This window comes from Microcaecilia unicolor, chromosome 7, assembly GCF_901765095.1.
Source record: "Microcaecilia unicolor chromosome 7, aMicUni1.1, whole genome shotgun sequence".
In the NCBI taxonomy this organism is placed as follows: domain Eukaryota; kingdom Metazoa; phylum Chordata; class Amphibia; order Gymnophiona; family Siphonopidae; genus Microcaecilia; species Microcaecilia unicolor.
In genome coordinates, this window is record NC_044037.1 from 25,294,230 (window position 1) to 25,306,569 (window position 12,340).

The 12,340-nt window shown below is 44.1% G+C and overlaps 1 protein-coding gene across 1 annotated transcript in view; it reads right to left on the reverse strand.

Annotated features, from left to right (window-relative positions):
• Positions 1–216: 216 nt before the first annotated feature.
• Positions 217–12,340, reverse strand: part of STAG2 (stromal antigen 2) — a 583,303-nt gene continuing 571,179 nt past the window's right edge. The window contains 1 exon segment of the mRNA XM_030209778.1: positions 217–2,100. Within this exon segment, the coding sequence (XP_030065638.1) occupies positions 2,077–2,100 (24 nt within the window). The 3' untranslated portion in view covers positions 217–2,076.

Here is a 12,340-nt window from a genome sequence, read left to right on the forward strand (position 1 = left end):
GACCACAACAATCAGACGCAACCTGATGGCTGATATCTGTCTTCTGCCTTGAAGGAAGGAGCAACAACTTATTAACTCAAAGACAATCTAAATTTGAACACATTTAGCTAAAAAGCAGCACAATGGCATTCCACTGCTTACACATAGTTCAATCTTCAGTAGTTCATTATTTTCTTGGTTCTCCCTAGTGGATTTAAAAAGATTAAACGTACAACATACAGTAGGCTTACTTTTATTCAAAAAGTTACTGTCTCAAGACATAAATACAAATCAGAAAACAGTACAGAGGACAATAGAATGTGGAGGACAACAGGTTAAGGTAAATATATAAACATTTTTAGTTGGTTGAAAACAAAGCTGTAAGAACTGCTGTCACAAAGAAACAATCCTTTTGAGTAAGAAAAAAAAATCTGTTTTAAGATCATATATACACAGTCCTCTCAGCAGTTCTATTAATTGCAGTGGTGTGAAAAATAAAAATACAGGCAGTACTTTCAGACATGAGACTATTAATTTAAGAAAAACAAGTTAGGCAGATCTGGTATGTGTTTGTTATTCCACGAATTATTAAAATAATTATATTTTATCATGATCCATTAGATAATCTATGGTTTTTGGCTACCACAGCCCAATGTTTATAATGTCTGTAATCTAAAAACAAGCTTGTTTAGCCTAATTGAAGAAATGTGTGTATTGCAAGCATATTAAGGCATGGAATGATTCAAATAATATAACTCATGATCTGACAGACAAAAACACACATAAGTTAATATTTCCGTAAAATGATTCTAGCTGACCAAGCCTTGCAAAAAGTTGATGTCAAAATGGCAAACATCCATTTTTATTTTTTTGACTGATCTATTTGTAAAAGGACACACATGAAGTTTAAAGCTTAGCTTCCAAAGATAATTATTTTTAATGAACCTTCTATTATTCAAACTAATTTACATACAGAGGAAATGTACTATAACCTGTTAGAAGTATATTTAACCTGGAGACTGCTTGCAAAGACAGATCAATAAAACAATATAAAATACAAATTTAAAAATCATTTTAAAAGCATGAATATTCATACTTTTTTCTATTTTTAAACATCGTTAAACTTTCAATATATTTCTGAAACCTCAATTTTAAGCTGGAATTTAAAAGTAAGAAAAAACTAAACAAACTGCGCATTATAAAATCAGCACCAATTTTTAATATTTATATATATATATAATTTTATTTAAAATTTAGATCCCTATTCCCACACTCTAATAAGCTGTATAATTTTTGTTTAGAATTTTTCAGCAAACATACTACAATAAGCTTCTTTAATTTGGAGACAAAATACAGTGGCACTACTGGAAGGAATTTCACAAGACAAGTTTTAAAGGACAAGCAAACTTTCAGGGTTATTAATGGCAAGCATGGTAGTATTTTGATATCTCCTGGCAGTTCACAACTTCTACTTCTTTCTGAAAAGACTGTTGAAACTTGTTTTTAAAAACATTATAAATACACTGAAATAAATTTCAGGTAAAAACAAAAAGCGCTAACATTCTGCTTGTAACTTTCCTTCTTTCCATCATAATGTTCTGCAAACAAACTTTGCTATATGAAAAATTTCAAATAAAATTCCAAAATTCTCCTTTTCTAAAATTCTGAGATGAGAACTCAATATATCAGCCATTTCAGTTCATGGATGTAAACATATCCAGTAGAGGTTGTATTATTTAGCAGACCCAAGAAAACAGTTTGTACTTATACTGAGTCCCTCTCAAATTAGTCTTTGATTTAATAAAATCCAAGGGAATACTTTGTGATTTGGAAATAAAACTGATATCACATAAATAAAATATTGAATTTTGTTGAAAAAATGTAGCTTATCCTCAAACTGTTTACTTGTCCTTTACATTTTAATTTTTAGGCAAACAAAACTGCCCCTCAATGCACTTAATCTTAGTAAGCATATCATATTCTCCTTAGAGAAAAATCTGTACAGGATTTCACTGTATCTACCACAACGCTGTATTTAAAAATTTCTTCTTCCACTTAGAAAACGACTTCACCACAGATTTAATTGCTGAATTGGTATTAAAACATAGACACCCCAAGAACCTAAAAAGAGAAAAGATAATATAAATTACAACAAAGAATAATGGGATACGCTGTAAAGTACAAGGATACAGCATGAAACAGGACACACATTTGAGTTTGCCTGGGAAGGACCACATTACAAGGGATATGTGGTACATGTAAGTACCCTGATGGAGGTTTGTCATTCTTCTGTTCATCAAACTTTTAACCAAGAGAAAAAAAAATGTGAAAGCAACTGAAGCCTGTTTATCAGAATTTGAAATGAAATGCTTAGCAGAAAAACGAACACAAAACTATGTCATTACCATTTTGGAATTTAAGATATTATCACAAGCATGCAGCTGCAGTGCTAGAATTAATTTGCTGCCATCATCTAGTAACACTGCCAATTGCAGGTAAAATGGCAGAAAACACACTGCTTCTTTCTTTAGATCTGAAACATATTGCAAGCTTAGGATAAAATAACAAATGGGAAATGGACATAGAAAGCTCAATGATTCAAATGGCAAGTCTGGAAAAGAAAAATTATCTTAAGGTCAATACCTTAGTGGAAATGTAGCCATGATGTTTCTGGAGTTATCTGCTTTAAATAGTAGCAGGTCAAAAGAATAAGAAAGAGAAAGGCAATGGGAATATTAGGATGACTGTACATTCATTTTCACTGCCAGCACAATACATGATTTCCAGACACCCTTTTTCTTTATGGTTACCTCCTTATTCATTTTGAAAAAGAAGATTATAAAAGATATTAAGAATAAGAATCAGCTAGTGATATTTTCATTGCCTGATGCATGTTGGCTATAAAAAGTTTATTTACAGAGTAGTAATGCCCACATTTTTAATTTAGCCTTAAACATTAACTGAAGTTGCTTACCTTTTTAACAGGTGTTCTCTAAAGACAAGCAGTTCATCATCATACAAAGGAGCAATGTGACAGCATGGAGTGCTAAATGGACATGATCTTCCAGAGCTTTCTGGAAACAAAAGTTTTCCACTACATATGTGCTGCAGTTAGAAAATAAGAGTAACCATACTGGGTCAGACCAATGGTCCATCTAGCCCTATTTTCCAAACAGTGGCCAAGCCAGATCACAAGTACCACAAGTTCTGGAACTGGACACATTTCATGTATTAAAATTGCAAAAATAATTCAAAAGGGCAGGTGGGAAGTTTTGTTTCTGATGAACTGCTATCTTTGGAGACAACTACCTGATTCAGTTAGCTTTGCTTTCTCTAAAAACAAGCAGTTTACTGAGTCACACGAGCTGACTCTCTAGCTAAGAGCTACTGATTAAAAAACAAAACAAAAACAAGCACACAACAACAAGAACTACCACCAATAAGCAGAAAATATTTTTATTGGGAGAAAACCCCATGCATTTGACTTTTCTTTAGTAGGCAGTAATGAAGTTTCCTTCTACATATTGTGGTAACTACAGCGAGGTTAATTTCTAGGTCACACTCTAAAAAGTATGGGAGATATTCAAGCAGATTTTATGTGACACAAGAAATGAATCCAAAAGTGCTCACAATAGATGGCAAATTTCTGGCTTAACTAAGATCTGTTAGTAGCTTCATTCCTATGTGGCAGAAGGGATTTGAGATACTCATTTTAGCAACCAAAAGACTATTACATTCCCATCAACTTCCAAGGCTGTGAGGACCAGAAACTAGATGTTTGGGTGAATCAATGCTTCTTGGTTCTAAGTGATTTATGCTGAGGAAACGACCAAATTGATTATCTCAGGAATAAATCCCTAAGAAATGTAAACCAAAGGTTTCTTGGCCAAAAGACAGCTAAAACGATCAGTATTCTGATTCCTTTTCAGTTGTATTAATACTTTAGCCACATGAGATATGCCTACAGAAGAGACGTCTCTCAATGGATTTGGATTTTAGATTTTGTTATTCCCCCTTTGCAGATCAGAGCTCAAGGCAAATTACTATCATGTACATTAGTTATGTTGTTACCTAAGTGGATTTACAATCTAAGATGTGCCTGAGGCAATGGAGACCAAAGGGACTTGCCCAAAGATCACAGAAAGTGACTATGGGTATCTCTGGCTTTTCATCAATACATTTACCTATCTAATCACCAGGAATCTCATCCACAAAGCATCTGCTGCCAGTCTGTCTTTTGATCTCAAGGATCAAAAGACTGCTGCATTCCAGTCCCATTCTGCAGCAAATGGGGCATGACCAAAGTGGACCGATTTGATGAAGATCTTGTGAACTACCATTTCGATCCAGACCTCCACTCAGTTAAAATAATTAACTCATGAGATACTTCATGATTCTGGATGCTTTCTAAGCCAATATCTGCACCATATTAAGTTATACCATTAATTTAACTTCTCAGTCTGAACAACAACTTGTTCAGACTGAGTATGCCTTGTTAGAAAACAACGTTTCTAACAAGGCAATTTCAATGATGTGTCATTTCCCATATTCTGACATTTCCAGAAACAGACAATTCTCATTCTGAACATGTTGATAAGGTGCAGTACCAATTTCCACTGCCAACCGACATCGTTCCCGGAACCAGGAAGCGTTCCAGAGTACCAGGTACCGGTGAGGCAGAAACCGCGGGTCCGGTTCTCTGCCTTCCCCTCCTTTTAGGCATGTTAGGGTAAAAAACGAAACTCGTTTTTGAGGATTTGTAGGGTACGTGGTCCGGAGCGTTCCTCAAGACTTCCTCTCCGTCGCCATCTTGCCAAGAAAACAACTTTGTACTATTTTGTATACCTGATTGGCCATAGTAACCTTGCCATCTACCTAAACCCCTAAAATACGAGTGCACAATGTTTATCAAGAACATGCCTATGAAGAGCTGGTAGAATGCTAGGTATCATATTCTGAAACAGAAGTTTCTCAAAGGACACCAACAGGGTCACTAAGGAGTGAGGCTTTGAACTCATGGCTCTCTTCTATAGGAGCAAAACAAGCACTATGAAGCACTATATATATATATATATATATATATAGCAAAGATATATGGGATTATAATACATGGCACTATCCAGCATCAATAACCTGATTTTAATATAAAGATCCATACTTTCCATCTCTACTACTACTACTACTATTTAGCATTTCTATAGCGCTACAAGGCTTACGCAGCGCTGCACAAACATAGAAGACAGTCCCTGCTCAAAGAGCTTACAATCTAATAGACAAAAAATAAATAAAGTAAGCAAATCAAATCAATTAATGTGAACGGGAAGGAAGAGAGGAGGGTAGGTGGAGGCGAGTGGTTACGAGTCAAAAGCAATGTTAAAGAGGTGGGCTTTCAGTCTAGATTTAAAGGTGGCCAAGGATGGGGCAAGACGTAGGGGCTCAGGAAGTTTATTTCAGGCGTAGGGTGCAGAGAGACAGAAGGCGCGAAGTCTGGAGTTGGCAGTAGTGGAGAAGGGAACAGATAAGAAGGATTTATCCATGGAGCGGAGTGCACGGGAAGGGGTGTAGGGAAGGACGAGTGTGGAGAGATACTGGGGAGCAGCAGAGTGAGTACATTTATAGGTTAGTAGAAGAAGTTTGAACAGGATGCGAAAACGGATAGGGAGCCAGTGAAGGGTCTTGAGGAGAGGGGTAGTATGAGTAAAGCGACCCTGGCGGAAGATGAGACGGGCAGCAGAGTTTTGAACCGACTGGAGAGGGGAGAGGTGACTAAGTGGGAGGCCAGCAAGAAGCAGATTGCAGTAGTCTAAACGAGAGGTGACAAGGGTGTGGATGAGGGTTTTGGTAGAGTGCTCAAAAGAAAGGGGTGGATTTTACAGATGTTGTAAAGAAAGAAACGACAGGTCTTGGCAATCTGCTGGATATGAGCAGAGAAGGAGAGAGAAGAGTCAAAGATGACCCCAAGGTTTCGAGCTGAGGAGACAGGGAGAATGATAGAGCCATCAACAGAAATAGAAAACAGGGGGAGCGGGGAGGTGGGTTTGGGGGGGAAAATGAGAAGTTCGGTTTTGGTCATATTTAATTTCAGGTGGCGTTGAGACATCCAGACAGCAATGTCAGACAAGCACGCTGAAACTTTGGTTTGGATGCAAGGTGAGATATCAGGGGTACAAAGGTAGATTTGGGAGTCATCAGCATAGAGATGGTAGGAAAAGCCATGGGATGAGATTAATGAACCAAGGGAAGAAGTGTAGATAGAAAAGAGGAGGGGACCAAGAACAGAACCCTGAGGTACGCCAACAGGTAGAGGGGATAGAAGTAGAAGAGGATCCACCAGAGTGAACACTAAAGGTGCGGAGGGAGAGGTAGGAAGAGAACCAGGAAAGGACAGAGCCCTGGAATCCAAGTGAGGACAGGGTATCGAGAAGTATCTGTGATCGACAGTGTCAAAAGCAGCGGAAAGATCAAGAAGAATGAGGATGGAATATTGACCTCTTGATTTAGCCAGTAATAGGTCATTGGAGACTTTAGTAAGCGCAGTTTAGGTTGAGTGGAGAGGGCGAAAACCAGATTGTAGTGGGTCAAGAATAGCATGTGAGGAGAGAAAATCAAGGCAGCGGCGGTGAACAGCACGCTCAAGTAATTTGGAGAGAAAAGGAAGGAGGGAGATGGGTCGGTAATTAGAGGGACAAGTAGGGTCGAGTGAAGGCTTCTTAAGGAGAGGTGTGACCACAGCATGTTTAAAGGCAGCAGGGACAGTCGCAGTGGAAAGTGAGAGGTTGAGAATGTGACATATAAAAGGAATAAGAGCAGGAGAGATGGCATTAAGAAGGTGGGTGGGAATGGGATCAGAGGAACAGGTGGTACATTTTGAGGAAGAGAGGAGAAGTATAGTTTCCTCAATAGTAACTTCAGGAAAGGAGGAAAGGGAATGAGGGGAAGGAGAGAGAGGGGAACGGACTAGTGGAGGGAGAGGTGGTGAGGTAGAGAAAGCAAGGTTTATCTTTTGAACCTTGTTGTGAAAGAATTCAGCAAGGGTCTGAAGAGATAATGAAGAGGGAGTTGGGGGAGCCTCAACCTTTCATACAGAAAAAGACTGCTGACAAGTTTCTCAGTGTACTAGAATAACGAGGTTGTAATTCTAAATTGATGTCATGGATAGAACAGCCAAGGACTTTTGCAATTACCCTTGCAACTGAAGACACACTGTGGCTGGCACAACTGCATACTGTTTATGAGACCCTGGCTCTTTATCAAGGTGACTACCAAAATGTGGTGAGAGTCAATAATGTGGCCCCTGAAGTCACAACAATGGGGATAACAATGTTACGTGGATGTTGTCCACAAGGCCAGAACATGCATCATAATTACAGCTGTAGTCTGTGATTTCCTTATAAATAAGGGCTCTTATCAAAGACAGTGGCTGCTGTATCAACATCCCACCCAAGGAGCAGGCTTGTGTCTGGACCAGACTGACCCATCTGAAGAACACTGCTATCTAGAGATCTGCATCAGGTTTATATTTATTTGTTACATTTGTATCCCACATTTTCCCACCTATTTGCAGGCTCAATGCGGCTTACATAATACCATAGGCATATGCCAAGCTGGTAGAGAACAAATACAAAGTGGTATAATGGTAGAATAAGATACATGTGTTACAGACACATTTGGGAATCACAGAGAGGAGAAGATTGTGTTAGGTCCATTAGTTACTTTATATAGTTGTGTAGCAGGGTTCAGGATTTTATTTATTTTTAGCGAATGCTACATACCTGTAGAAGGTATTCTCTGAGGACAGCAGGCTGATTGTTCTCACTGATGGGTGACGTCCACGGCAGCCCCTCCAATCGGAATCTTCACTAGCAAAAGCCTTTGCTAGCCCTCGCGCGCCGATGCGCACCGCGCATGCGTGGCCGTCTTCCCGCCCGAAACCGGCTCGTGCCGGCCAGTCTCATATGTAGCAAGACAAAGAGAAGGGAAGACACAACTCCAAAAGGGGAGGCGGGCGGGTTTGTGAGAATAATCAGCCTGCTGTCCTCGGAGAATACCTTCTACAGGTATGTAGCATTCGCTTTCTCCGAGGACAAGCAGGCTGCTTGTTCTCACTGATGGGGTATCCCTAGCCCCCAGGCTCACTCAAAACATCAACCATGGTCAATTGGGCCTCGCAACGGCGAGGACATAACTGAGATTGACCTAACAATTTATCCAACTAACTGAGAGTGCAGCCTGGAACAGAATAAACATGGGCCTAGGGGGGTGGAGTTGGATTCTAAACCCCGAACAGATTCTGAAGCACTGACTGCCCGAACCGACTGTCGCGTCGGGTATCCTGCTGCAGGCAGTAATGAGATGTGAATGTGTGGACAGATGACCACGTCGCAGCCTTGCAGATCTCTTCAATAGTGGCTGACTTCAAGTGGGCTACCGACGCTGCCATGGCTCTAACATTATGAGCCGTGACATGACCCTCAAGAGCCAGCCCAGCCTGGGCGTAAGTGAAGGAAATGCAATCTGCTAGCCAATTGGATATGGTGCATTTCCCCACAGCCACTCCCCTCCTGTTGGGATCAAAAGAAACAAACAATTGGGCGGACTGTCTGTTGGGCTGTGTCCGCTCCAGGTAGAAGGCCAATGCTCTCTTGCAGTCCAATGTGTGCAGCTGACGTTCAGCAGGGCAGGAATGAGGACGGGGAAAGAATGTTGGCAAGACAATTGACTGGTTCAGATGGAACTCCGACACAACCTTTGGCAAGAACTTAGGGTGAGTGCGGAGGACTACTCTGTTATGATGAAATTTGGTGTAAGGGGCCTGGGCTACCAGGGCCTGAAGCTCACTGACTCTACGAGCTGAAGTAACTGCCACCAAGAAAATGACCTTCCAGGTCAAGTACTTCAGATGGCAGGAGTTCAGTGGCTCAAAAGGAGGTTTCATCAGCTGAGTGAGAACGACATTGAGATCCCATGACACTGTAGGAGGTTTGACAGGGGGCTTTGACAAAAGCAAACCTCTCATTAAGCGAACAACTAAAGGCTGTCCTGAGATCGGCTTACCTTCCACACGGTAATGGTATGCACTGATTGCACTAAGGTGAACCCTTACAGAGTTGGTCTTGAGACCAGACTCAGACAAGTGCAGAAGGTATTCAAGCAGGGTCTGTGTAGGACAAGAGCGAGGATCTAGGGCCTTGCTGTCACACCAGACGGCAAACCTCCTCCATAGAAAGAAGTAACTCCTCATAGTGGAATCTTTCCTGGAAGCAAGCAAGATGCAGGAGACACCCTCTGACAGACCCAAAGAGGCAAAGTCTACGCTCTCAACATCCAGGCCGTGAGAGCCAGAGACCGGAGGTTGGGATGCAGAAGCGCCCCTTCGTCCTGTGTGATGAGGGTCGGAAAACACTCCAATCTCCACGATTCTTCGGAGGACAACGCCAGAAGAAGAGGGAACCAGATCTGACGCGGCCAAAAAGGAGCAATCAGAATCATGGTGCCTCGGTCTTGCTTGAGTTTCAACAAAGTCTTCCCCACCAGAGGTATGGGAGGATAAGCATACAGCAGACCCTCCCCCCAGTACAGGAGGAAGGTATCCGATGCCAGTCTGCTGTGGGCCTGAAGCCTGGAACAGAACTGAGGGACTTTGTGGTTGGCTCGAGATGCGAAGAGATCTACCAAGGGGGTGCCCCACACCTGGAAGATCTGTCGCACTACACGGGAATTGAGCGACCACTCGTGAGGTTACATAATCCTGCTCAACCTGTCGGCCAGACTGTTGTTTACGCCTGCCAGATATGTGGCTGGGAGCACCATGCCGTGACGGCGAACCCAGAGCCACATGCTGACGGCTTCCTGACACAGGGGGCGAGACCCGGTGCCCCCCTGCTTGTTGATGTAATACATGGCAACCTGGTTGTCTGTCTGAATTTGGATAATTTGGTGGGACAGCCGATCTCTGAAAGCCTTCAGAGCGTTCCAGACCGCTCGTAACTCCAGGAGATTGATCTGCAGATCGCGTTCCTGGAGGGACCAGCTTCCTTGGGTGTGAAGCCCATCGACATGAGCTCCCCACCCCAGGAGAGACGCATCCGTGGTCAGCACTTTTTGTGGCTGAGGAATTTGGAAAGGACGTCCCAGAGTCAAATTGGACCAAATCGTCCACCAATACAGGGATTTGAGAAAACTCGTGGACAGGTGGATCACGTCTTCTAGATCCCCAGCAGCCTGAAACCACTGGGAAGCTAGGGTCCATTGAGCAGATCTCATGTGAAGGCGGGCCATGGGAGTCACATGAACTGTGGAGGCCATGTGGCCCAGCAATCTCAACATCTGCCGAGCTGTGATCTGCTGGGACGCTCGCACCCGCGAGACCAGGGACAACAAGTTGTTGGCTCTCGTCTCTGGGAGATAGGCGCGAGCCGTCCGAGAGTCCAGCAGAGCTCCTATGAATTCGAGTTTCTGCACTGGAAGAAGGTGGGACTTTGGATAATTTATCACAAACCCCAGTAGCTCCAGGAGGCGAATAGTCATCTGCATGGACTGTAGAGCTCCTGCCTCGGATGTGCTCTTCACCAGCCAATCGTCGAGATATGGGAACACGTGCACCCCCAGCCTGCGAAGTGCCGCTGCTACTACAGCCAAGCACTTCGTGAACACTCTGGGCGCAGAGGCGAGCCCAAAGGGTAGCACACAGTACTGGAAGTGACGTGTGCCCAGCTGAAATCGCAGATACTGTCTGTGAGCTGGCAGTATCGGGATGTGCGTGTAGGCGTCCTTCAAGTCCAGAGAGCATAGCCAATCGTTTTCCTGAATCATGGGAAGAAGGGTGCCCAGGGAAAGCATCCTGAACTTTTCTTTGACCAGATATTTGTTCAGGGCCCTTAGGTCTAGGATGGGACGCATCCCCCCTGTTTTCTTTTCCACAAGGAAGTACCTGGAATAGAATCCCAGCCCTTCCTGCCCGGATGGCACGGGCTCGACCGCATTGGCGCTGAGAAGGGCGGAGAGTTCCACTGCAAGTACCTGCTTGTGTTGGAAGCTGTAAGACTGAGCTCCCGGTGGACAATTTGGAGGTTTGGAGGCCAAATTGAGGGTGTATCCTTGCTGGACTATTTGAAGAACCCACTGATCGGAGGTTATGAGAGGCCACCTTTGGTGAAAAACTTCCAACCTCCCTCCGACTGGCAGGTCGCCCGGCACTGACACTGGGATGTCGGCTATGCTCTGCCGGAGCCAGTCAAAAGCTCGTCCCTTGCTTTTGCTGGGGAGCTGAGGGGCCTTGCTGAGGCGCACGCTGCTGACGAGAGCGAGCGCGCTGGGGCTTAGACTGGGCCGCAGGCTGTCGAGAAGGAGGATTGTACCTACGCTTACCAGAAGAGTAGGGAACAGTCTTCCTTCCCCCCAAAAATCGTCTACCTGTAGAGGTAGAAGCTGAAGGCTGCTGGCGGGAGAACTTGTCGAAAGCGGTATCCCGCTGGTGGAGCTGCTCTACCACCTGCTCGACTTTCTCTCCAAAAATGTTATCCGCACGGCAAGGCGAGTCCGCAATCCGCTGCTGGATCCTATTCTCCAGGTCAGAGGCACGCAGCCATGAGAGTCTGCGCATCACTACACCTTGAGCAGCGGCCCTGGACGCAACATCAAAGGTGTCGTACACCCTTCTGGCCAGGAATTTTCTGCACGCCTTCAGCTGCCTGACCACCTCCTGAAATGGCTTGGCTTGCTCAGGGGGGAGCTTGTCTACCAAGCCCGCCAACTGCCGCACATTGTTCCGCATGTGTATGCTCGTGTAGAGCTGGTAAGACTGGATTTTGGCCACGAGCATAGAAGAATGGTAGGCCTTCCTCCCAAAGGAGTCTAAGGTTCTAGAGTCCTTGCCCGGGGGCGCCGAAGCATGCTCCCTAGAACTCTTAGCCTTCTTTAGGGCCAAATCCACAACTCCAGAGTCGTGAGGCAACTGAGTGCGCATCAGCTCTGGGTCCCCATGGATCCGGTACTGGGACTCGATCTTCTTGGGAATGTGGGGATTACTTAGCGGCTTGGTCCAGTTTGCCAGCAATGTCTTTTTGAGGACATGATGCATGGGTACTGTGGACGCTTCCTTAGGTGGAGAAGGATAGTCCAGGAGCTCAAACATTTCAGCCCTGGGCTCGTCCTCCACAACCACCGGGAAGGGGATGGCCGTAGACATCTCCTGGACAAAGGCCGCGAAAGACAGACTCTCAGGAGGAGAAAGCTGCCTTTCAGGGGAGGGAGTGGGATCAGAAGGAAGGCCCTCAGACTCCTCGTCAGAGAAATATCTGATGTCCTCCTCCTCTTCCCACGAGGCCTCACCTTCGGTATCAGACACAAGTTCACGGACCTG